The sequence below is a fragment of the Salminus brasiliensis genome, chromosome 4 (assembly GCF_030463535.1).
Source record: "Salminus brasiliensis chromosome 4, fSalBra1.hap2, whole genome shotgun sequence".
In the NCBI taxonomy this organism is placed as follows: domain Eukaryota; kingdom Metazoa; phylum Chordata; class Actinopteri; order Characiformes; family Bryconidae; genus Salminus; species Salminus brasiliensis.
In genome coordinates this window covers 48205452-48231401 of record NC_132881.1, presented here as the reverse complement: position 1 = coordinate 48231401, position 25950 = coordinate 48205452, and the positions used below count along the sequence as shown (strand labels likewise).

Sequence of the window (25950 nt, the reverse complement as noted above, 5' to 3'; positions counted from 1 at the left end):
TGCACTTTGAAATGTAAAGTTTGAAACTAGTAAAGTTTCTATATCTGTAAATAAAAAAGTAGGAAATAAAAAAATAAGAAAAAAAGAAAAAAGTGAATCTCATATTACTACAATATCAAATATCTCAAAATGAGAAATATTAGATATTAATTCTACATTTGAGGGGATTTTACTGGTTAGGATATTTTGAGAAGGTGGAGAGGTGTTCTTTAATGAGGCTGGTCAGGCTGGCTCTCTGTTCCACGAACAAAACATAAAAGAAGAGGTGAGGCAGTATTTAGTTTGGACACCCTTAAACTTTGGAATTCCCTCCCAGAAGACATGAGACAAGCATCCAGTCAGCATTTTAAAAAAGCAGCTTTAAACTTATCCATCTACCCCAGCTTCTCCATAGTGTTATATTCATTTTATTTTTTGCATTTTTATTATGTATTATGTTTCATTGTGGCTTCTATTTTTACCTTATTCCATGTTATTTATTCAGTTGAATTATTTCAATGGTTTTAATGTTTACCATTTTTTAAAATGATTTATTTTCTGAAATAAATTTTCCTTGTATGTTATCTATGAGCTGCATTGTATGAAAGGTGCTATATAAATACTGATTATTATTATTATTATTATTATTATTATTATTATTATTATTGTTGTTGTTGTTGTTGTTATGACCTCTTATATTATTATCATCACCACTTTTGGTCCTAAAAGAACCATCAAATAAAATATCTGAACCTGTAGATCCTTCACTAGAAGCAGTGTGAGTCTTAATGGAAGTAAAAGTGATAAGAGTTTATTAATGTTACCATACACTGTATGTCCAAATGTTTGTGGACACCCCTTCTAATATATGCATTCAGCAAATGCACAAACAGCTTAACCAGTCTCTGTAGAGAAATAATGCCAATACTGCCATGGCGGCGACCTTGCCAGCATTAGTGGTGACCTCACCACTGCAATCAAATCCTCACAGCAATCCAGTAAAAAAATCTTCCCTGGACAAGTCAAAACTCTTGAAACACCTTTGATTTTGGAAGAAACAATAAATGAGCAGGTGTCCCAATACTTTTATTTCTTTACAGTGTTTGCTATGCGCCCCCCCGCCCACACACACACACACACACACACACACACTTCCCCCACCCCGGACAGTCTCTCTCAGACAGTCGTCATCCTGGGCGATGACCTGGTAACAGGGTTGTCTGCAGTTTTAGCTCAGAGCTCTGGTCCATTTAAACCCTTATAACTTATCATACCACGGGCAGCAGCTGAACCGCTGAGAAGGGGGCTTCGCAGGCGCTTCGGCGGCGCTCACTGTCACTCGTGTGAGCTAATCTTATGAGGGAGGACCAATTTAGTCAGACTAGCAGTGCCAGTTTTAGAGCCATTATCAGATTGAGGGGCTTACAGACCCAATGATGAAAGATGAGGTAATGCTTCGTCCACTCTGATTGGTGGATGTCCTGGTGGTTGTGGATATCAGCAAGAGAAGCGCTGCTTTTGATTGGCCTTCGGTGGTTGTTTGTTTAATTACACCTACTCTTGGTTAATCCTGCTTCTGGCAACACGAATGCCTTTGGTAACACCAAACCTACGCTGAAGAACGCTAACCTCAGCATGAACCCTCTAATCCTTCTTTTTTTTCTCATTTTTATTCTTCCTTTTCTGCTCAGTGTTTTAGAAACGCAGTTATTACTCAGAAGCAAAATACATAATTAGCAGTAAATGATGGGTCAATTTCTAATTTAGCAAAATGAATCACGGACACTGTCGGTCGCCTCTTTTCTAGAGGTTATGTAGAAGTAAGTAGACGTTCTGGAACGTGATCATGGAGGATTTGTGTGACCTGATCGTTCTTCTCCACCTTCCTCCCCTCAGGTGTACCCACACCGAGTCCGGAGATCCTGCGGCACACGCTCAACATGCTGGTTCGGGAGCGGAAGATCTACCCCACGCCTGAGGGCTACTGCATTGTCACGCCCCAGACCTACTTCATCACCCCCTCCCTCATCCGCACCAACAGCAAATGGTACCACCTGGACGATCGGCACCCGGACCGCCAGCAGCAGTCGCAACAACAACAGCAGCAGCAGCAACAGCAACAACAGCAGCAACAGCAGCAGCAGCAACAGACACAGCAGCAGCAGCAGCAGCAGCAGTGTACGTCACCCCAGTCTGGCACCATCACCCCCTCTACATCCGGTTGCGTGCGGGAAAGGCTAAACCACAAGAACCACTGCGACTCGTACAACTCGTACCGTGACGAGGTGCCAAGCAATCACACTACTCTTCAGAGGAAGTCCCCCAAGGAGCCCAAAGGAGATCCCCCCTCATACCCTCAGCCCCCACCCCCTCCACCCACCACACAACACCCACCCGATCCAGACAAGAACAGGAGCAACCCTTCCTTCTCTTACAAGACAGACACTCTGACCAAGAAGAAAGAGGGGAGCGCCGGGGGCAGCAGCGAGAGGCAATCCAAGAAGTTCGGGCTGAAGCTTTTCCGACTCAGCTTCAGGAAAGACAAGACGAAGCAGTTGGCCACCTTCTCCGCCCAGTTTCCGCCAGAAGAGTGGCCTCTTCGGGACGAGGACACACCCTCTTCCACGGCTATCCCCCGCGAGGTGGAGATGGAGATCATCCGGCGGATCAACCCAGACCTGACGGTGGAGAACGTGGCGCGGCACACGGCCGTGATGAAGCGGCTGGAGGAGGAACGTGCTCAGCGTTGCAAGGCAAGCTCGTCTGCGCAGCACAGCAGTGCCCGCAGCCGCCGGAGCCGGGGTCACCGCCGCGTCCCGCATGGCAAATCACGATCCCACAGCAAGACCCGCCAAACCTCTCGTGGAGACCCGTCCGAGGGTTCTAACCTGGACCTGGCTGCTGCGGTGGGCCTGGAGAGGGACTACCGCTTCTTCAGTCACTCTCTGGTGCGCTCTCCTAGGGAGGGAATGTACACAGTGGAGCGCAGGAGTGGTGCTGCTTACCTTGTCCACAGCAACCCCAATATCGCAGAGTCATATTTCCCTGTTACACCGGAATGGGACGTGTCGGGGGAGCTTGCAAAGAGACGGACGGAAATGCCCTTCCCAGAGCCTTCACGTGGTACCTCGCATTCCAGGGTGCACCGGAGCCACAGCCACACGCAGGACCGCAAGTCTCGCACTGAGCGGCCAGACAAGGCCAAGGAGAGGTCGAGATCCATGGACAACTCCAAGGGCCCACTGGGAGGCGGAAGCTCAACTCTAGGCACTCCAGAGGACTACGACCGCAGTCCGGACCATCGGAGTCGATACTATACCGATGACGGGACGCTCCGAGCCTCCTCGCAGAAAGCATCGCACTACTCGCGCATCATGTTCTCCGCTGCTAAGTTCAACTCTGAGATGTCTGTGCCTGATATGGGCAAGATGAGCCTGGACACCCCTCTGGAGCGGAACAAGAGCAGGGACAGTTTGCCGGCCTACAGCGATTTGAAGGCCCTGTCGCCCAAGCCACTTGCGGACGACTACTTCCAGTGCAATACGTCGAACGAAACAATCTTAACCGCCCCGTTGCCGCTGGGCAAATCCGATCACGACACTTTAACGCCATCAGACGGGATCCGTAAGGGATCACCGGCTGACCGGCAGACGCCGCACCTCACCTCCCCGCACCCTATGGACTACAAAGAGGACACCTCCACTAAGGGCCACAACGGCTCGGGTAAACCCACACCCAGCCAGACGCCAGAGCCCATGTCCAATGGACGTTTGATACAGCATCAACACAACGCCGACCCAGGGGGTGGGGGAGGGGGCAGTGTGGGCACTGGTGGCAGTGGATTGGTGGTGGATAAGCGGAAAGAGATTTTCAGTAAGGACACTTTGTTCAAGCCACCACACAATGTTTTGACTATGAGTTATGTGGACAGTGGCTACTCAAAATCGGGCACGTTGCGAAAGACCCCTCACATGAAATCGTCGGAGGTGCTTGACACCCTCGAGCCCCAACCACCGCCGCCTAACTCTGCCCCGTCACCCGCCTCAGCCCCGGCCCCCACAGGTTCGGAGCAGGGTGCCCCCTCTGCCTCGGAAGCCACGTTTGACTACTACAACGTGTCGGACGATGACGACGAGGAGGAGGTGGAAGATTCTTCCCGCAAGGAGGCAGCGCCGGCGGAAGGAAAGGGACGAGCTGGGGGTGGAGAGGGTGGTGGCGGGGTTGGTGGCGGGGTTGGGGGCGGCACCATGCAGTGGTTGCTGGAACGAGAGAAGGAGCGTGATCTACAGAGGAAATTCGAGACCAACCTGACTCTGCTGAGCCCTAAGGAGAACGAGAACACCAGCAGCCAGAAGTCCGCACACTCGGCACGGCTGGACAGCATGGACAGCAGCAGCGTGACTGTAGACAGCGGCTTTAATTCCCCACGGTAAGCTCACACACTGGCCCAAATAATAGGCGTGTCCCAATCAAGGCGTGTCCGATCCGAGTCTCTTAATGCTGACCACTGGGCAATCCGATCTTTGTGTTTCTGTAAATAATACAACCTCACAACTTGGGTAAGATGTGCTAATCCACGCTGGTAGGATCCAGCAGTTTCTAAAATCTAATCTAATCTTAGACTAAATTCTAATCTGATCTACTTTGTTAGGAGCAACTTTTTAAACCACTGGTTTAATATCTTACAGTCCAGTCTGACCGACCTCCCTGACCATTCAGCCCTCCCTCAGCTCTGCAGTCTGATCACTCAGTGTGTTAGCATTAGCATTAGCACTAGCCTCCTAATCGGTTCAGACAGTGCCGTTCAGAGCTGGTTTAGAACCAAAGAAAGGAGCGTGGTTCTTTCCGTTCCACCTTAAATAACGCAGCAGTTCCTGCGGCCCTATTTAAGGTGGAATGGAGAGTTGGCTTTAGAGCTATCTAAGGTAGCTTTCGGAAAATTGCTAGGTTAATCTGCAGCAGCTGAGGATCATGTCTATGGATGGCGCTGTCTAGATGATGCCAGGTTGCTGCAGTGAGGTGGTGGGGAAATGTGGGGGAGGGGGGGGGTCATTATTTTTGCTAAACTATCCCTTTAACTGTAGCTTAAAAAGCCTGGAGGGCCCATCGGTCCACATGCTGCAGTGTGTAGTATGGATTCTCCTCTTACCATAGACAAGGTCATGAACTGGCATAGACAGCCTGTGATTGGGTGTCCTGAGCTGTGTGTGTGTGTGTGTGTGTGTGTGTGTGTGTGTGTTCTTTATGAGCAAGAGGCTGAGGACTTGCCTCAGCTGCTATAAATAGCCTCCCCGGGTGTGTATGACTCACTCTGAGTGAGTGTGTGTGTGTACGATGCAGCAGCTCCCTGGACGTCTTTTACTCGGGGAAAAACAGAGCGAGCGCTTACCTTCAGGCTTCAGGTTCGAGTCACCGCAGGTCTAGATCAGCCCCTCGGACTGTGGCGTTGAAGTTGCAGTGATGACCTTGTGACCTCACTCTCTGACTGATGCTGGAATTCACATATGAGCAGGAAGGCCTGGACATCAGCCTACAGCTCACCTGCTTATAGTGTCTCAGCCACCTCATCAGTGTTCCTCCAGTAAAAGTGGATGCAGGTGTCTTATGGAGGTGGAGGGAAGTGTGGTAGTGGCCCCCTGAGGTCCTGCTTACAGCCGTTTCCAAAATTCAACGCTTCTATGGTACTGAATTAATCACTTTAGTGCTACCCAGTACTGAAGCATTACGTCAGTGAATACTGAATTTCAATACCTAAGCAGTCACTCACTGAACCAATAAGCATGCTTGTAGAAATGTATGTACTGACAAGTTTATTGATTACTTCCAGAACCTCACACTGCTTTCTGGTTCAAGTCACACCCACTTGGTTTGATTGTTCAATATATACTATAACTTGTTCAGGATCCACTATCAATTATTATGTATCTAGTATTTGCTATGAATTATTCAATATCTACTGTAATTTGTTCAGCATCAGTACTTTCAGTACATTCAGTACCTATTATAGATTTCTCAGTATATTCAGTATCTTTTCAGTCTCTATTAATCTATCTACTATGAATTATTCAGTACCTATTATAGATTTCGCAGTATATTCAGTATCTTTTCAGTCTCTATTAATCTATCTACTATGAATTATTCAGTACCTATTATAGATTTCGCAGTATATTCAGTATCTTTTCAGTCTCTATGGTTCATTTAGTATCTACTTTGAAGTATTCAGTATCCACAATAAATTATTCAGTATCTGCTACTATGAATTAGTATAAATTATTTAGGATCAACTATGGATTTTTCAGTACTTACTAGAGATTTCTTAGTCTCCTCAGTATATTTTCAGTCTCTATTCATTATTTAGTATGTACCATGAAATATTCAGTATCCACAATAAATGATTCAGTATCTGCTTGTAATTCAGTATCTACTATGTATTATTCAGTACCTACTATAGATTTCTCAGTATATTTAGTATCTTGTCAGTCTCTATGGATCATTTAGTATCTACTTTGAAGTGTTCAGTATCCACAATAAATGATTCAGTATCTGCTACTACAAATTAATATGAATTATTCAGTATCAACTATGGGTTTTTCAGTATCTTCTATGAATTATTCAGTACTTGCTAGAGATTTCTTAATCTCCTTAGTATATTTTCAATATATATTAATTACTTTGTACGTACCATGAAGTATTTAGTATCCACAATAAATTATTCAGTATCTGCTACTATGAATTAATATGAATTATTCAGTACTTACTACAGATTTCTTAGTCAACTCAGTATATTTTCGGTCTCTATTATTTAGTATGTACCGTAATATATTCAGTATCCACACAAAATGATTCAGTATCTGCTGTGTATTATTCAGTACATACTATAGATTTCTCAGTATATTCAGTATCTTTTCATCTATTCAGTCTCTGTGGATCATTTAGTATCTACTTTGAAGTATTTAATATTCACGATAAATTACTCAGTATCTGCAACAACAAATTAATATGAATTATTCAGTATCAACTATGGATTTATTGAATTAATATGAATTAAATTGAATATGAATTATTCATATTTTGTTTTTACTATATATTTTTTAGTATCTACTCTGAATTATTCAGGATCCACTATAAATGATATACCTGCTCGAAGTATTTGCTATGAAGTATTGGGTATCTATTATAGATTTCTCATTATATGTAGTATCTTTTTAGTATCTATTAAGAATTTAGTATCTACTTTTGAGTAATACATTATTCAGTATCTTCTGTGAATTGTGAATTGTTCAATACCTGCTATTGTTCAGTATCTACTATAAATTATTTTGTACCTACTGTGAATCATTCAGTATCCCCTGATTTATTCTGTTTCCACTGTTTATTTTGAATAATTCTGTGAATTGTGAATTATTCAGTACCTATCATGGCTTAGTCATTCCACTATGTTATATTTATTCAGTATATACTGTGGGTTTTATAGTAAATACTATAAATGATTCAGTGTCTACTATGAATTAAGAGTTATTCAGTACCTCCTGCGAAATGACTTGGAACTATGAAATATTCAGTATCTACTATGAACAGTTATTATACGCTATGAATGATTCAGTTCTGTAGTTATGAACTGAAGTGTGCACTCACACCCATGCTTTAGGGGGTTACCTCACAGTTGTTGAGTCTTAATTTAGGCTTTGATCAGCTGTGTATGTTAATTAATTCTCTCAGAGAGCTTATGAGAGGCCAATGTATGCCTCCTCGCATGTACTCACGCACACACACACGATTTTCCACTGTTACCCAGATGACTCATCAAATTAGCTATGACATCATTCCCAAATGCATCTCTCTCCCCACGTCGTCCATTATTACACCAGCAACAGAATACAACTACTACTGCTGTCAGAATTTGATCATCTCCTTACTGCCACGTCGCCAAACGTCCTTGTAGCGCCACCTTGCTGGTGTTTGGTAGATGCACAGTTTTGTGTTAACCATCCTCCAGCCCTTCATTTATATTTACACTTATGGCATTTATCTGACGCTCTTCTCCAGAGTGACTTCCAGGGTTACTCATATTACAGAGGTGGGCTGATGTAGTGTTAGGAGTCTTGCCCAAGGTCTCTTATTGGTGTAGCGCAGCATAGTCACCCAGACCAGGAACCGGACCCCAGTCTCCCACATGGTGTTGTAACTCAGTGGCAGGTAGGGGTGTTATCTGTTGGGCCACACCAACCTTCATCAGGGGTCCATTTCTGACCACAGAGACTATTTTTGGGTGGGAGACCCACAAGCTGGCAGTGACCCTGACGTGTGTAAAAATATATATATATACACACTCGTACCAGCACTACACCCACCACCACCACCCCAATCATTTCTGCCCAACTTGTTTCCAAAAGGCTTGATTAGATATTCCTTTCCTTTTGGCGCTGAGGACTGGAGGCCTGAAGGCCTTTTGAGGTCAAATAGGGGTTCTAGCCATCCTATGAGCATGGCTTAATCTCGATTGATGACTGTGAACAAGCCACAGCCCTTGATCACAAGCTGATCAAGAATCAAAGTTATCTGAGAGCTCAGATCTTTTGGGGTACCCAAACTTTTGCATTTGCATTTATAATATTAATAATTTTTTCCCTCTCTCACCCTCTCTATCTGTTTTCTGTCTCTCGCCTCAGCACACGGGAGAGCCTGGCGTCCAACACCTCGAGTATTGTGGAGAGTAACCGGCGGCAGAACCCCGCTCTGAGTCCGGGTCACATGGGCACCACCAGCATCGGCCCACCCTTCACCTTCCGCACCATCCCCGAGCCCCCCACCACACAGGCTGAGAAACTGCAGAAATCTCCCAACTGCCTCGCCTCCATCACCAGCGTCTGACACGGGCTGCAGCTGGGCGGGGAGGCGGGCGGACGGACGGACGGGCGCGGAGTCGGGCGAGTCTGCAGAGAAAAAAACAAAACAAAGCAAAACAACAACAAAAACAACAACAACAAAAAATACGGGGGGTGTGTGTCAGAGCCGGGGGGTCCCATGTCAACCTGCCCTGAGACAAGCACCTCAAACCACACGGGGACTGTTAAAACCCACAGGTAATGGCTTCCACAGACTGTTCCTACAGCATAAACAAGTCACTGCAAAAAAAGAGAAAAACGGAAGAAAAAAACGGAAAAAAGTCAAAAAAAGGAAATTAATCACGACATGATTTCTCTCGACAAGCGATTAATCAGGAAATTCTCCACCTTGAATCAACAGTTATTTTCTTAAACCCAGGATAGTCTTGAAATATCTGGTCTTTTTTTCCTTTTTTTTTTGGTTTTTGCTTTTGGGTTTTTAATTTTTTTGGGTTTTTATTTTTTCAGTAATAACAGTCGTTTTTTTTCAGTCATGGAAAAGAAATCATCCCGCCGAAGGATTAGGAATTGCACTCTTTGACGTACGGATGCGCATCGCGGCTTTAAGAAAGCGGCTGTAAATCGAGAATTGTGATGATGACATACGGAAGAAACCTGGTAATAAAAAAGAAAATTCTCTCATTTGAACAACATTAAAATTCATGATTCATAATGTTGTATAATAAACCCCAAAATAAAGTCATTCTTCACGACAGCATTAGCTCTGTTGATAAAGTAATAAGAACTGGAGTCATACTTTCATGCTTATAAAAAATAACTAGTGCTTAGATTGACTTACTAAAAAAAAAAGTGACAAAAAACGTATTCTGAAATTAAAGGATTCATTTAGGGAAAAACAAGGACTGTTGTTTTTTTGTTTGTTTGTTTGTTTGTTTGTTTGTTTTTTTCTTACTTTGTTTGTTTTTTGGTTTGTTTAAAACCCAGACAAGGCAAAGCAGATACAAGTGTAATGTGTGTGACTGTACATCACTTACTGAATTTACTTATTTCATTAAAGTTTCTATCTGACATTTAATCTCAGGTCATGAATAGTTACTCTATTAGGAGGAAAAGAAGAAAACAAAACAAACAAACTCAACATCAGTCAACCCGGGGTCGCGCCGCCCAGGACCCGGTTCACCAGGTCACGGCTTTGGGGAAGTAGACGTCTGTGGATGCGGACGCGTCGGTTAGCTACGTTTACTGACTTAGGTGTTTATGCCTAAGACCTCCTTAGGGTCACTGGGTCACGTCCGGTTTACTCCTCTGTGGTGAGATGGTGAACGGGGGTCCTGGCTGCGAGCACCGGGCCGTTTTGTGGACGTCGCTGTCAGTTCGAAAGCATGCTGGTCAGTTCTGTGGCTCTGAAGCTCTGTGTGTCTCTGATGGGGTTGAGTCTGATTGGGTAAGAGGAAATGGGGATGCCAGTGGGACGCCCCCTTGCTGCTGTGTTAGGACTTTTTTATATTTTGAAATGTCTCTTTATTTATTTAAGTTGAGTTGCACAGGAATTTAGTTGCTTTTTCTGACCTCTACCTTTCTAACTGCTCTGAATCCGGCAGTGAATGGGCTTGTTTACACCTTGCATCGAAATGTGTCTCCAGTAGGAGTGCACGATAATATCAGAACCATATCAGAATCAGCAGATAACTGCTGTAAAAAATATATATAATAATATTTATCCGAATATTCTGATTTGTATCCCGATATTTGAAGCTGATATGTGCCGATGTATTTATTGAATTTCAGAGGAGCAGAGGGGTTTGAGCTGCTGTGCTAAAGGATCTCCATTCCACACATTTTCTGTACATTTTTATATAATATATACATTTTGCCTTTCTCCTAACAGACGTGGAACCATTTTGGTGGTAAAGAACCATATCATACACTGTCAAAAATAAAAAGGTGCTACAAAGGGTTCTTAAAGTGACGCCACAGAAGGTCCCCTTTTAGAGGAACCTAGAGGAACCGTGGTAGTAAGAGAGACGTGTGGGTGTGAAGAACCTTTTCAGCTGGTAAAGATGCTTTACATTAAAGACAACATGTTGCTTTTCTCCACAAGCTGAGCTAATATCCAGGCTCCAAATTCTGCCTCGCATCACGTTCATGTATCAGGATCAGCAGATCTGCTCCAGTGCACCCTGGTGTCGGGATAGACAGTGGGATGCACGTTTGGGCACTCCTGACTGAAATGACCGGGTTTTGGTGGTTCTTTGTTTTTGTGTTGTTGATGTTCGGAGTGTAAATAAGTAAACAAATCTCTACAGGAAAATGAATATATTATCATATATTTTGCACATTTTAAACACATTTTTAAAACTGAATTTAACAGATCAGCGCTGCTGTGTTGATTTTGTTTTCGTAGAATTTGCAACATTTACATTTTTTGGTTAATCAACTTTATTACTGATTACTATGAAAATATTGTCATATTACATTGACTTCTACTGAAAGGTAAGAAGGTTTCTTCCTTCTCCTGTAAAAGTTACGATACCAGGTTTTATTCCATCAGTGACAAAAAATAAAATGAAATAAATAGATTCTTAAAAAAAAAAAAAAAAAAAAAAATATATATATATATATATATATATATATATATATATATATATATATAGACAGATAGATAGATAGATAGATAGATCTACATTTAAGAATGACAATATTTTCAAAATAATCAGTAATAAAATTTATTATTATTATTAACCACAAAATGTAAATGTTGCAAATTCTGCCAAAACAAAATCAACACACAGCAGCGCTGATCTGTTAAATTCAGTTGTAAAAATGTGTTTAAAATTTGCAAAAAATATGATTAATCTTTTTCCCATTTATTTTATTTCTTTATATTAATGATTTTAATTTTTTTTTATTATTATTATTATTATTTTATTTTTTCCCATTATCTCATTATGTTCAATGAAAAAAAAACCAGTAATTGTGTATTAAAATGTGCAGAAGTGTCTCTGTACAGAATATATACACAACATCACAAAACACGTATTTTGATCAGGGGTGCCAAAACTTTTGCATATGTCTGTACTGTGGTTGGGTTCACTCTAAACTCTAAAGGCTTCGCCTGCTCAAGCACACCTGATCCAACTCACCTGTTAATTGCCAGGTTGAGTTGCTCTGTTTAGCAGGGGACTCCGCAAACTGTGCTGGACTCTGGTTCCCGGTGCCCACCCCTGGGATCTGATTTCACTGCAGAAAAGCACCTCAAGCTGTCCTTCTGTAACCATGGTTCCTCATCTGACATTATAAAAGGAGGAGACTAAAATATGAATCACGCCTCATTATGGTGGCTATATTATGGAAAGTCCGGCCTTTCAATAACGAGAGCCAATCAGCTTCATCTGTTAGTGAACCATTTGCCCAATAGGCTTGCTGCAGATACCACAATAAAGGCTTCTACAGAGCACTGAAAAGGGGTTCCCTGGTCACACCTGGCATTAGCATGCATCTTAGCTGATTGGATTATCAATGGTGAATGGGGTAGGGAGCATTTGGAGAAGCTTTGTGATCTAATCACTCAAGCCACCTTTGGAGGCGGTCAGGCACTCAGATGACCACATGACATCAGAAGTGTGAACGCTAAAGCAGCTCGATGCACCCTCAACAGTAATGCGGTACCACCTACAGTACACCTAGAACTACGCCATAGGACACACAGCACACATAAGAAGGGCGAGACCTGTTTGGAGTTCGGAATCCAAGTTAAGAAGAAGAAAAAAATAGACACTTGCTTAGATCTACCACAAGATGGCGCTGTGAGCACGTCTATGTTAGCCATGGCGAAAGTGCTTTTCCACGCTGGAGCAACGTTTTTCCATGGCTACACAACACATCTCAGGGGTTCTGTCTGGGAGAGTGTGTTTAGCATTCAGCGGTAAGAGCGTATTGTAGTCATACAGCCATGAAGATACACTATATGGACAAAAGTATTTGGACACCTGCTCAATCATTATTTCTTCTCAAATCAAGGATATTGAAAAGAGTTTCTCCTGCTTTTGTTGGAGTAACTGTCTCTACTGTCCAGAGAAGTAGACTTTCTATTAGACTTTGGAGGAGGAGCATTGCTGTGAGGATTTCATTGCATTCAACCAGAACTAACAATAGCGTTAGTGAGGTCAGGATGTTCAAAGATGATCACCACTCTAAAAGTACTGGATGGAGCTCCACCACCATCATTCCAGAGAAGACAGTTCTTCCACTGCTCCACAGCTCAATGTTGGGGGGGTTTACACCCCTCTACTAGCCCACGCCTGGCATTATTAGGCAGCGTGGAGCCAATAGGTTCATCTAGTTTATCTGCTCCCAATAGTCTTATTCTATTGGCAGTACTTTTTCTCTACAGGGACTATACAAGCTGTGTGTGTGTGTTTTGTATCAGCAATGGGTGCAACCTAAAGTAGCTGAATGCATTCATTTGAAGGGTGTCCACAAACATTTGGACATACAGTATCCGACTGTTCATGTGTTTTATCCTCCACAGCAGCAGTCAGCATCCATAGCAGCTGCATCTCGTCTCCAGCTCATGCATGATTTGGGTGCAGAGCACACGACTCGGCTCTTCCTCCAGTGGAAATCCCTTCACATGTGGTCACTGGCTCTGTGTTCAGCGCCCCCTTGAGATCGGATCATCTGAGGCGTATGTTTATGCCAGGTGTGATCAGGGCCTTTCACTGCTCTAACAATAACAGTGGAACAATTTGCATTGAATACTCTCTTAAATCAAATTAATAAAGGTGCTACATAGGGTTCTTTGAGCCCTAAGAAGAACCACGTTTCCATGACGAACCCTGTTTGTGGAATCTGAGATCTGCCTGAGATCTGTGAAGACGTTCAGTTGATGTAAACCTTCCCATCTCCTCACCTGCACACCTGCTTCTTCTACAACATATACAACAGCCCATTTGGATATGGAGTGGGATCCACCTCCCCTTCCACCCTGTTCCTACATATCTGCTACACAGTATAGACAAAAGTATTGGGACACCTGCTCATTCACTGCTGCTTCTGAAGTCAAGGGGATGAAAACTAGTTCACCCTGCTTCTGTTGGAGTAACTGCCTCTACTGTCCAGGAAAGGCTTTGATTTTGGACAATCACCATCCTACCTCATTCCCAACTCCTCCGCTCATCGTAAAAGTACTGGACAGAGCACCACCATCCATCATCCCAGAGAACACAGTTCTCCCACTGCTCCACAGCTCAACGCTGGGGGGCTTTATACCCCTCTACTAGCCCACGCCTGCCATTATTGGGCAGCATGGTGTCGATAGGTTCATCTAGTGTATCTGCTCCAGAGAGTCCTATTCTATTGGCAGTACTTCTTCTCTACAGGGGCTAGACAAGCTGTGCGTGTGCATTTGCACAGCTGTGCCAGCCATGGGTGCTACTTAGCAGCCTAATCATCTGTAACTGATTCAGAATGAATGAATCATTATAGTGAATGATTAATTTAGAGTCATTTGACTCTTTAAAGAACCATGATGTTTTAGAGATACTAATGGGGTGCCCTCTGCGTTGAGACCAGGACAGGATGGGCGGGGCTGGGAGGAGCCGTTCTCTGTTGTCTGGGTTCATTCTATTGGTGCAACTTAAAGTAGCTGAATGCATTCATTAGAAGGGGTGTCTACAAACATTTGGACATATAGTGTGTGTGTGTTTACACACGCGACAGTGGTCTTGTGATTCTCATAGTCTGACTGAGGTGCTGTGTATTCTCATAGTCTGAGGCATTACACATATACCCCCTGTCTCACACAGTGGTATTACCCCTGGCCTAACAGCAGTGTTTTAACAGCAAAACTAACGGCAGAAGAGCCGCACTGCGGAGAGGGTGAGCCGTCAATCACGTTAAATATTCTGTCAGAAATGGATGGCGTTCGATATTTAAAAGGAAAGATAAAAAGAATGCAGATCTTTCTGAACAGCAGGAAACTCAAACTGCTGATGTGTCCAGAAGGGGGCGTCTAGCTTTATAAAGCCAGACCAATATACACAGCAACATTCACGTTATATAATAGTTGCCATTAAATTCCATGATGAACGGACCAATAGAAATGCTCCAATATGACTTCGAATATGAAATCGTCCTGGACTTCCTGGTTCGAATCCCAGGCCATGCTGCTTGCCATCAGTAGCCGGAGGCAAAGAGAGCACAACTGGCCTCGCTCTCTCAGGGGTGGGTTGATGGCATTTCCTCCTCCCCACATCACTCCTGTTGTGATGATGGTCAGCACAGGCCTTGGTTAGCTGTTGTATTGCAGCTGGGGAGCTGTGCTTTCCTCCGAGCGTGATGCTACCTGGCGCAGATGCTACCTAGCGATGCTGCATCAGCGGATGCAGAGTGAATGCACCATTCACTCCAGTGTTGGGCATATTGCTAGTGATGGGGGGGGTTCACATAAGTGGAGGATTGGGCTATTGGCCTTCTAGATTGAGTAGAAAAAATAGGGAAAATTTGAAATAAATTAATAAATAAAATGAATAAATAAAGTAAATGATATTTGGAAGATATGAGGTTTTTGTGTGACAGTGCTGATATATTAGTGTACAAGAAACAATTCTTCACTGTTGGAACAAAAATCATCTCCATTTTAGTCATGATTTATTTATTAATTTATCTTTGCATCGTTTGAAAGCATCAGATGTTCTTTACACCGTATCTCCTGAGGAACGACCCAAAATGACTGGGAATAAAGTCTGTTCACATTGACCTCCATTGACCAACAGTTCAGAAGGGCCTTTTCTTCTCCTGTAAAGATAAATTCATAATTATGAACAATTATTAACAAACTAATAGATCACTACTGTCACACAGAACCTTGTATCTCCAAAATGGCAACTTTACAGGAGAAGGAAAAACCTTCTTAACTTTCAATGAAAGTCAATGGGAAAATATTTTATTCATAATTGAGTCATTTTGGAGCATTTCTATTGGTCCATTCATCATGAAATTCTAAAACAGCATGAAGAACAACTGCCAGATTCACATTATGGAGAAAAGTGAAAAACAGCAGAAATTGAGCTATATTGGACGTTCCTACAGCATCTCGCTTTGCTCCAGATTCTCACCCGGGCTTAAGTCTGGCTGCGGTTTGCATGTAAACGTAGTCATGGCATGATGGGACTGTTCATCTCCTCTGAATATATGATCCTGAAGGCACATGTTGATGCAAGGTGTGAACAGGCCCGGCGATACGGCCTCAGAACCTCCTCAGCCTGTCTGAGCTTGAGCTCAATCTGAGCTCCCAAACGAGTCGACACAGAAGGTGTGGTGAGATGCGATGAAGCTTCTGACAGCTATCGCTTCTTAAACAGCAGAAGGTCATGGAATGGGGGACGAGGCCCTGTTTCATAACCCGCGTCCCTCTCACTGTTCAAACGACACGAGTCTTAGAAATCTTCGGTGCCTGCTGACGTTCAATCGATCTGTGGAACCATTCGAACCATTGCTTCACTCTCTGCGGGGGTCGGACGCTGTACTTAAGGCTGGTGGGACGCAGTGGACGGTCCAGAAGAAGAAAGTAGCACCGGTGTGACGTTCCTCCTGGTTTTCATGCTTCTTGTTTTTCGGTTGTTTCATCAGTGTTCAGGCAGACGAGACTTCTCGTTGTGTTTTGATTTGAGGACATTTACTACAATACAGCACTCCCTGTCACACACACACACACACACACACACACACACACACACACACACAAGGTCCAAAACCCCACTTACATGCACATAACTAGCTACCTCCACCACCTGTGTATAAGGCAAGGTTGAGCGTGGATGCTTTGTCTGTGGACCACAGTGCTATCAGCCTCCTCTCTGAATGTTTCCATGGAGCGGCGGACGTCGTAACTAAGCGGACTTTACTCAGTACTAAGTGCTGTCGTTCAATCTCAACCTACTTGCTTTAGTTTCTCCTTGTTCTTCTTTGTTTTTCTGGACAGACGTGTCTTCTTCTCATTTGCCAGCTGTGTAGAAACCTACAGTCTCCTCCTTTTTATTATTATTATTATTATTTATTTTATTTTTTATGATCATTGTGCAGCCGTCCCCCAGCTCTCTGCGCTCTCACCATGAGTCCAGCTCAGCACCCAGAGTGCAGCGATCTACCACTAAACCATACGCACCATTAAAATGCATCTGGACGGAGGCGCTACTCACCTTAAACATCATCAACAAACAAACAAACAAACAGATGTGGATGTAGATGTACCTCTAAATTCTCTCCCTAGGACAGTGAGATGTAGTCACAGTTACAGCCTATAAGAAGAACAGGATAGTTGTAGTAAAGTCTTTTAAGGATGAGCTCATTTATGTGGCAGTACGGCAGCCTGACTATCCCAGAGAAAGGGGCTGAAGCTACAACCTGTATGGTTCTGGTGTTAAATCATATTTTTGGTGGCAGAGATTGTTCCTGATGCAGTTCAGAGGATGATATACTGAGTACTGAGGATGATATAGCCTATATTACCCTTATATATACCGATATATATATATATATATATATCTCAAGTCAATTCAAGTCAAATTTATTTGTAGAGCTTTTTACAACTGTCGTCACAAAGCCGCTTTACATAATTAGTCATTAGTAAAAGACAGAGACAAAAAAGAAATAACATAAGACATGAAGGATCAAAGTGAGCAAGCCAACGGCACTGTTAAAAGTATATATATATATATATATATATATATATATATATATATATATATATATCATCACTGTCCAATGAAAACCTTTACAAGAGAAAGAAAAATCCTTTCAATAGAGCTTTCAATGGAAGTCAATGTAAAAAAATATATTCCAAGCCATTTTGGAGCATTTCTATTGGTCCATTCGTTCAGAATTAATTACACAGTGTACAGAAGCAGCTACAGGGTTCAAATGATAAGGAAAAGTAAAAAATGGACAAAAATGGAGATACATGTTTTTTATTGCAGCAATATATATATATTACTTTATTAGACCACTATATTACTTTATATATATATATATTACTGTGCAGACGCATAGTCTTGCCTATAATGTATAACATTTATATAATAAACATAAATGCAGTATGAATGGACAAGTTAGTGTCTTGTGCCACTGTTGAAAGTCTAAGATCCCTCAGGAACTTGCCCAAGCAGAGGTTCCTCAATTTAAGAGAACCTTCAAGAAACCAGCTTTTTAGAAGGAAAGGGTTCCCTGAAGATTCCTTAAAGCACCTTCAGAGGTTCCTCAGGGATCTTATACTTTTCTCCACCAGATCTAAAATGAAGTATTGATGGGCCAAACCGGATATTGGATGATGGCGAATAAACACCTTCTGCTGGGTTAATTGGGGCCATTTCTCTACTTCTGAAGGGGCACAGTTGGGCCTGAGGGACCACGCTGTACCTTTACAATGTTTGTACCTTGGTGAGCAAAAATGTACCTGTGCAGTGTACCAATAGGAACGCTTCAAAATGACTAGATAAAGTGGAAGTGAATGTAGTGTATATGCTGTGCAGTACTGTGCAAACGTCTTCGCCACCTCAGCAGATTGTCTGAAACCATGGGGGGTAATAAGTGTATATTCTAAAAACTCATTAGGATACAGTAAGATAAAACACACCTCGATGCCTCCAGCTGCCACAAAGATTTCTAATATTTTTCTGAGCAAATAAACATTTACTTTCTGGATAAACAGCTTATAAATATCATTTTCCAGTGATATGATGCAGTACCCCCACACAGCTGTTTATCTGGACAGAAAGGGTTTATTTCACTGTTGTGAGTGAGTGTGTTACCCATTACCAGAGCTCGCCTGGAGGAAGACCTGTATTTATGTTTTTTTGGGTTTATACTAATGTTATATAGACTTAATTACAGGTAGACACTCTCACTGACCACTGAGTTTATGTTTATTTTGGTTTATTCTAATGTTATATAGAGTTAAATACAGGTTGACACTCTCACTGACCACTGAGTTTATGTTTATTCTAATGTTATATAGAGTTAATTACAGGTAGACACGCTAACTGACCGCTGACTTTATGTTTATGTGGGTTTATTCTAATGTTATATAGAGTTAATTACAGGTAGACACTCTCACTGACCACTGACTTTATGTTTATTTGGGTTTATTCTAATGTTATATAGAGTTAATTACAGGTAGACACGCTAACTGACCACTGACTTTATGTTTATTTGGGTTTATTCTAATGTTATATAGAGTTCATTACAGGTAGACACTCTCACTGACCACTGACTTTATGTTTATTTGGGTTCATTCTAATGTTATATAGAGTTCATTACAGGTAGACACTCTCACTGACCACTGACTTTATGTTTATTTGGGTTTAATCTAATGTTATATAGAGTTAATTACAGGTAGACACTCTCACTGACCACTGACTTCATGTTTATTTGGGTTTATTCTAATGTTATATAGAGTTAATTACAGGTAGACACTCTCACTGACCACTGACTTCATGTTTATTTGGGTTTATTCTAATGTTATATAGAGTTCATTACAGGTAGACACTCTCACTGACCACTGACTTTATGTTTATTTGGGTTTAATCTAATGTTATATAGAGTTAATTACAGGTAGACACTCGCTGACCGCTGACTTTATGTTTATTTGGGTTTATTCTAATGTTATATAGAGTTAATTACAGGTAGACTCTCTTGCTGACCACTGACTTTATGTTTATTTGGGTTTATTCTAATGTTATATATAGTTAATTACAGGTAGACTCTCTTGCTGACCACTGACTTTATGTTTATTTGGGTTTATTTTAATGTTATATAGAGTTAATTACAGGTAGACACTCTCACTGACCACTGACTTTATGTTTATTTGGGTTTATTCTAATGTTATATAGAGTTAATTATAGGTAGACACTCTCACTGACCACTGACTTTATGTTTATTTGGGTTTATTCTAATGTTATATAGAGTTAATTACAGGTAGACACTCTCACTGACCACTGACTTTATGTTTATTTGGGTTTATTCTAATGTTATATAGAGTTAATTATAGGTAGACACTCTCACTGACCACTGACTTTATGTTTATTTGGGTTTATTCTAATGTTATATAGAGTTAATTACAGGTAGACACTCTCACTGACCACTGACTTTATGTTTATTTGGGTTTATTCTAATGTTATATAGAGTTCATTACAGGCCAGGATATTTGCACAGAACTGTGAATGAACAGACAGATATATTTTCCATGTTATTTTCTGAACCAAATAAGTAAAATCCTACAGGTCGTAGCTTTAATTCTGTGTACTGGGTTACTGAGCGCCCAGCCGAGGGCTTACAGACGGCTTAGTCTTATCTATCTATAGTCTCCCAGACTCAAACACACACTCTGTCCAAGGATGCATTTTACAATTCCTGTCGCATTTTCTTGTTAAGCTTTGTTTATCGTTTGTTTAACCCTCCCAGTCACATGATCACCACCATTATTATTATTATGATTATTGCAATTATTCTTTTTCATTTCCTCGTCTTAGCTTTTGATAGACAAAAGGGAGTATTGCAGCCAAGACTGCCTTGTACAAAACGTTTGCACTGAAATGCCTGGTCTCTGGTTGCTGTAAAGTCCATCCAAGAAGGATGCTTTGTTTATATTGTAAACTATTTCATATGAAATAAAATGACAAGTCCATGAAATGTCTTCCCTTAACATTATGGATTTTAGAACAGCGTCAGACAACATTGTTTCTAAATGGTGACAGTGTACAGTGTCATGCTGTTGACGAAGTTGATCTGCCATGCTTAGTATAATAACTTCAAAAAGAAAACTGAAAGATACGAGGGATCTTTTGTAATGTCTATAATATTTGAAAAAAGTCCCTATTTGTGTAGTACTGGTGTTTACTTGTTGTTGTAGTGTATGTGATATACCCAGTTGGGAGATTGTGTTACTTTTTAAGACAATAAAATAACATGTTTGGTTATATGTTTTAAATGTGGTGTATCATTCGGAACCTGAGCGCTCTGTCTACTAAAAAAACAGCATCTTCCGAGACACGTTATTGGACAAAAGTATTGGGACGCACCTCTTAATCTTTGAATTCAGGTCCGTTGCCACCACAGGTGTATAAAATCCAGCCCCTAGTCCTGCAGTCTATCTTTATTCCACACATCAGTGAAAGAACGGGAGGTTCTGAAGAGCTCACTGAACTCCAGCGTGGTTCTGTATGTAATAGGAGACACCGCTGCACCAACAACAACAAGTCAGCTGGTGAAATTTAGACCTTCCCCCCCTAGATCTTTCTCCATCAACTCCCAGATAGCATGTCCATGTGAGGCCTGTGGCTCCTGTATGAGTAGCCTGGGATGTTTTTTCCATGGGTTCCATGTTGGCCTTAAATGTGGAAGCCCACCATGGTGCCACCAGGGTTAGTGATAGCACCAGAAGGGGTTAAACATTATATGGGACCTAGATGGGACGCCAAATGGATGTACAAACCCACTGAGAGCTCATGCCCTCCTGAAGTTCCACCCATGTGAACCCCACATGAGCAAGTTGCATGTGTACAGCTGCTCGTGAAGGGGGCGCTCAAAGCATGGTTTGCCCATGAGCAAAAAGTACCAATTCTCACACAATACTGCTTTAACCGTATTTTTACATATGCTTGTTTTTGCAGTTCAGCATACAGCCAGTAGGGGGGTATTGTATTATTAGTACTGTGCTCAGTTTAGTGACGGAGTGAGAAACTGAGTCACTTTGACAAGAACCAAACTGTGATGTTCTAGATAATGACTGGGTCAGAACATCTCCAGAACATCAGGCAGGTCTTGTGGGGTGTTCCTCCCCGTATGCAGTGGTCAGAATCTACCAAAAGTGCTCCAACAAAGGACAGTCGGTGAACCGGTGACAAGGTCATGGGTGTCTAAGGCTCAGTGATGCTCATGAAGGCCCTGCCCACCTCACACCTTACAGGACTTACAGGATCTACTGCTAACATCTGAAGGTGTCCAGATACCAGAGGTCTTGTAGAGTCCATGCCTCGAAACTGGTTCTACCTGCTGTAAATCAGAACACGATTGGTTGGTTCCTAATTCTTTAGTTCTACCAGTGAACTCTCAACCAATTACAGATACATATATATATATATTTTTTTTTTTTTTTTTTTTCCCCAGAAATCATTAGACCTCTGAAGGCCCTGGAGGTTCCTCACTGGTAATACCCTTGTTTTATTCAGTTTAGCTTGTGTAACACTTTATGGGCCCTATCTTACACCCTGCGCAAGACGTGTTGCGATGCTCATTGCTATCTTCCACCCTGCTAACAGTCTATTTTCAGTCCTTCCGCCTGCATCGTTTCATCAGCAGCGTTGATTGTGAATTGTGTCTCGAAATGAGGGGTGTTCAGGTCAGTTTCTGGAGTATTGCTGTGTATCTCGGCCCAGAGGTGCACCACTGACTGAAAACCTAGAAAGCCTACACAGACGTTCGTCAATCAGACGGTCGTTGCTATCTCGGCAATGAATTGTCAACACAGGCACGTGCAGCCCGTCGCTCGTACCCCCGCCCCCACGCTTTACACCACTGCAATAGCAATCCGCCAAGGTCAGTCAGACCGCACCTGGCTCTTAAAGGCTCTCTGGTTTATTACTGCATGTTACGCCCAAAAAAACACACCCATGATTCATTAAGAGACTCAGTACATGACTTTTGAGCATCTCGAGCCAAGCAAGGCAAACTTTTCCCATCGTTACCATAGCAAAGACACACTGACACGCCCCCTAAATCAAGATCGCTAAAGTAGAGCCCTTTGTAAAATGTTTTAGTAAAATCATAGGTTCCTCCATAGTTTCTTCTGAATTCTAGGGTATTGCTCCACTGCAGTCCTATTTTTAAATGCTGGTACATGCTGTGGGGATTTGATTGTATTCAGCCACAGGAGTATTAATGAGTTCTAACGCTGTATCATATTATCCTTCATATAAATGACAGAGAGTCTGACAGTGTCAGAAAGCACACAATCAAGTCAGTAAACAGGTAGAGATTACTGGACACCTCCTCATACTTTGAGAATACTGTGATGATTTAGCCAGTATGTAACGGTAGGGTGTAGGCTTTCATTACTACACTACTACATTAGCCTCGTAGCTCAAGCGTAAAGCTAAAGACACATTTACAGATCCACATTCTTAGAAATAAAGACTCTACAATGGGTTCTTTGAGTGGCCAAAAAAAGGTCACCACCTGGATTTAACTAAGCAAATAGGTAAGAGCCTCCCATTGGATAATTACTGCATGGGTGATTATGTTTCAGCTGGCAACAAGTTATTTAACCCTGACTGATGCAGTGAGCAGCTTCTCTTTCTTAAACAACCAGGTGGAAAGACACATCCTGTGGTCGAGGAAAAGCTGTTCACCTGTTTCAGAAGGGTCAGATTATTGGCAAGCAGAGAAAACAACTAAGGCGATGCTGAAACTACTGAAATCGGGTTAAGAAGAGTCCAATGCCTTATTAAAAAGTGGAAGGATGGTGGGGAAACCTCCTCTTTGAGGAGTGAATCTTGATTGGGACTAAACAGCTGTGTAGCCTTAAGAAAAGCACTGGTCAGTGAGGCTAACCGGCAGAAACGCCTTCAATTTGCTAGGGAGCATAAAGCTTGGACTCTGGAGCAATGGAAGAAGGTCATGTGGTCTAATGAGTCCAGATTTACCCTGTTCCAGAGCGATGGGCATGTCAGGGTGAGAAGAGAGGCGGCTAAAGTGATGCACTCATCATGTCTGGTGCCTACTGTACGAGCCCGTGGGGGCAGTGCTTTGATCTGGAGCTGCTGCAGGAGGTCAGGTCGAGGTTCAGCAGCGTTATAAGCCTAAAAAATAAGGTCACTGAAGGCCCAGGATAGTCCATCAGTGGATTTTTTTTTTTCTTCCCTGGTGGCACCGGCACATCCCAAGATGACAATGCAAGACCACAGACCACAGTGCAGGACAACCTCCCTCAGAGCTGGAGGAAGAAACCTTGGGAGGAACCAAGACTCGCAAGGGGGACCGACCCGTCCTCCTCTGATCAGAACTATTGATAAATTATTAATAAAAGTCACAGAACCACCACATAAGACAGCTCTACTGCTCAGATGTGCAGCATAACCTTAATATCATAACATAATAATCACAATAAATAAATAATAAATGAATTAAATAAATAATTTTCACACCAAAACACTAATCTATTCAATTCAGTCTAAAAAAACTCGGTGGTGGTGGTGCCGGCTCAAGGCATATTCAAATTAGACGCCCGCAATGTCATCAGGGGGTCCCCAAGAATTTGCCGGGCTCAAATTGTGAAAGGCTGGTTTGGGGGGAATTATGGCTCATTTGCACACGTTGATTGGCCACCACAGAGTCCAGACCTGAACCCCATTTGAGAATCGTTTGAAAAGCTAAAAGCGGTCCATTGAAATATTAGAGTGTGTTTTTTGAGGGGGCTGGCAGTATATTAAATATATATATATAAATCTTTAAAAGGTTCATCACACACATCTCTTTAACAACAACAACAACAAAAATGGTTTATGGGACAAAAAATAAATCTACATCACTCTACAAACCACCCTTTGTAGTGCCCTTTATTGTAGGAGTGTAGATACAGCAGAACCTAGCTTGAACAGCTGTTATTTGAGGGGAGCTCAGTGTTCAGTATCAAAAGCACTGAAATGACCTTTCCATTTCCTTGACAATGTAATGGTGCCATCTAGCGGTGAGACTGAAAAACACACACAGGCAGAAATAATGTTACTGAACCCTCAGACAGAAAAACAAAGGGTGTAAAACCCTGTAAAAAACAGACGTAAAGAGGAAATCTTCAATATTTAAACTCTGGGGACCCTTTAAGATTTTTTTAGTGTCTCTCTAGTGCGCATTAGGGGCCCAAGCCCAGGGCCCTGACCACCAGAGGGCCAGACAGAACTACAGAAGGTGTAGCAGAGAGCATGTAGAGAGTAGATTATCTGGCCAGGACCTTAACTGCTGGCCATTGTTATCACCAAACGAAGCAGTGGTGTCGTAACCGGCCGTAACTCCAGCGTCAGCTAGCCAACCAATCAGCACTCGGTATCAGTAATGCCCATCCCCCTGTTCTCATAACTAGCCCAGTCTGGAGGTGATGAGCTGCTCTCCAGTATCAACAACAGCATGTTCTCCTGAGGTCGCCGTCGCGTTTTACCACTTCACCAGCTTTGACTTGAGCTTTCTCTAGAGATGTTGGAACTGTTGGGGGTGTAACTTTAACGAGTCAGGACTGTTACCTCGCAGTTCCGGGGTTTTCGCATTGGCCTGTTTTACAGCTGCTGTTTAGGTTCTGGGTCTCTGGGAAGGAGAAACATCAGTGTTTGAGGTTCACACTCCTTATTTATCAATCAAATTAGTAAACAGACAAGAAATCAACATCATAAGAAGACATGAAAACCTAAGACCCCCAGTGAGCAGCCAGTGAAGACCACCGTGCAGGAGAACCTCCCTCAGAGCTGGAGGAAGAAACTCGACCCGTCCTCCTCTGATCAGAACTATTTATTAGTTATTGATAAATAAGTCAAAGAACCACCACATAAGACAGCTCTACTGCTCAGGTGTGCAGCATAACCATAATATCATAACATAATAATCACAATAAATAAATAATAAATTAATTAAATAAATAATTTTCACACCAAAACACTCTGAATGACTTTTTAAACCCATAATTTAGGCGAATTAGGCGGCTGCTTAGGGCCTCAGTGCCATCAGGGGGCCCCCAAGAGCACCAAGATATCATGCAAAAATATATATATATATTTAAAAATAACATTGAATGATAAAATGAAACAGTATTAAACAGGTAAAAGCCATTTTTAATTTTTTTTTTTATATATATATATACTAGATTAATCAATTTCTGCTGCTGGCTGCTGCCCCTGTTGGGCAAATGCAGGGGGGGGGGTCCAAATGGAAATCTGCATGGGGCCCCGAGTTCACCTTTAAGAAGAGCTGGGCTCGCTCCTGTCCTCCTCCTGCTGCTGCTGCTGCTGCTGCTGCTGCTGCGCTTCCAGGCCGCTGGGGGCGATGCGGAGCTCCGCGCTGCTGCGGGCGGCGAGGGAAGCGCTGA

The 25950-nt window shown here is 42.5% G+C and overlaps 1 protein-coding gene across 1 annotated transcript in view; it reads left to right on the top strand.

Annotated features, from left to right (window-relative positions):
- Positions 1-9895, top strand: part of stox2a (storkhead box 2a) — a 50092-nt gene extending 40197 nt beyond the window's left edge. The window contains 2 exon segments of the mRNA XM_072678588.1: positions 1876-4408; positions 8649-9895. Coding sequence (XP_072534689.1) covers positions 1876-4408; positions 8649-8850 — 2735 coding nt within the window. The 3' untranslated portion in view covers positions 8851-9895.
- The last annotated feature ends 16055 nt before the right edge of the window (positions 9896-25950 follow it).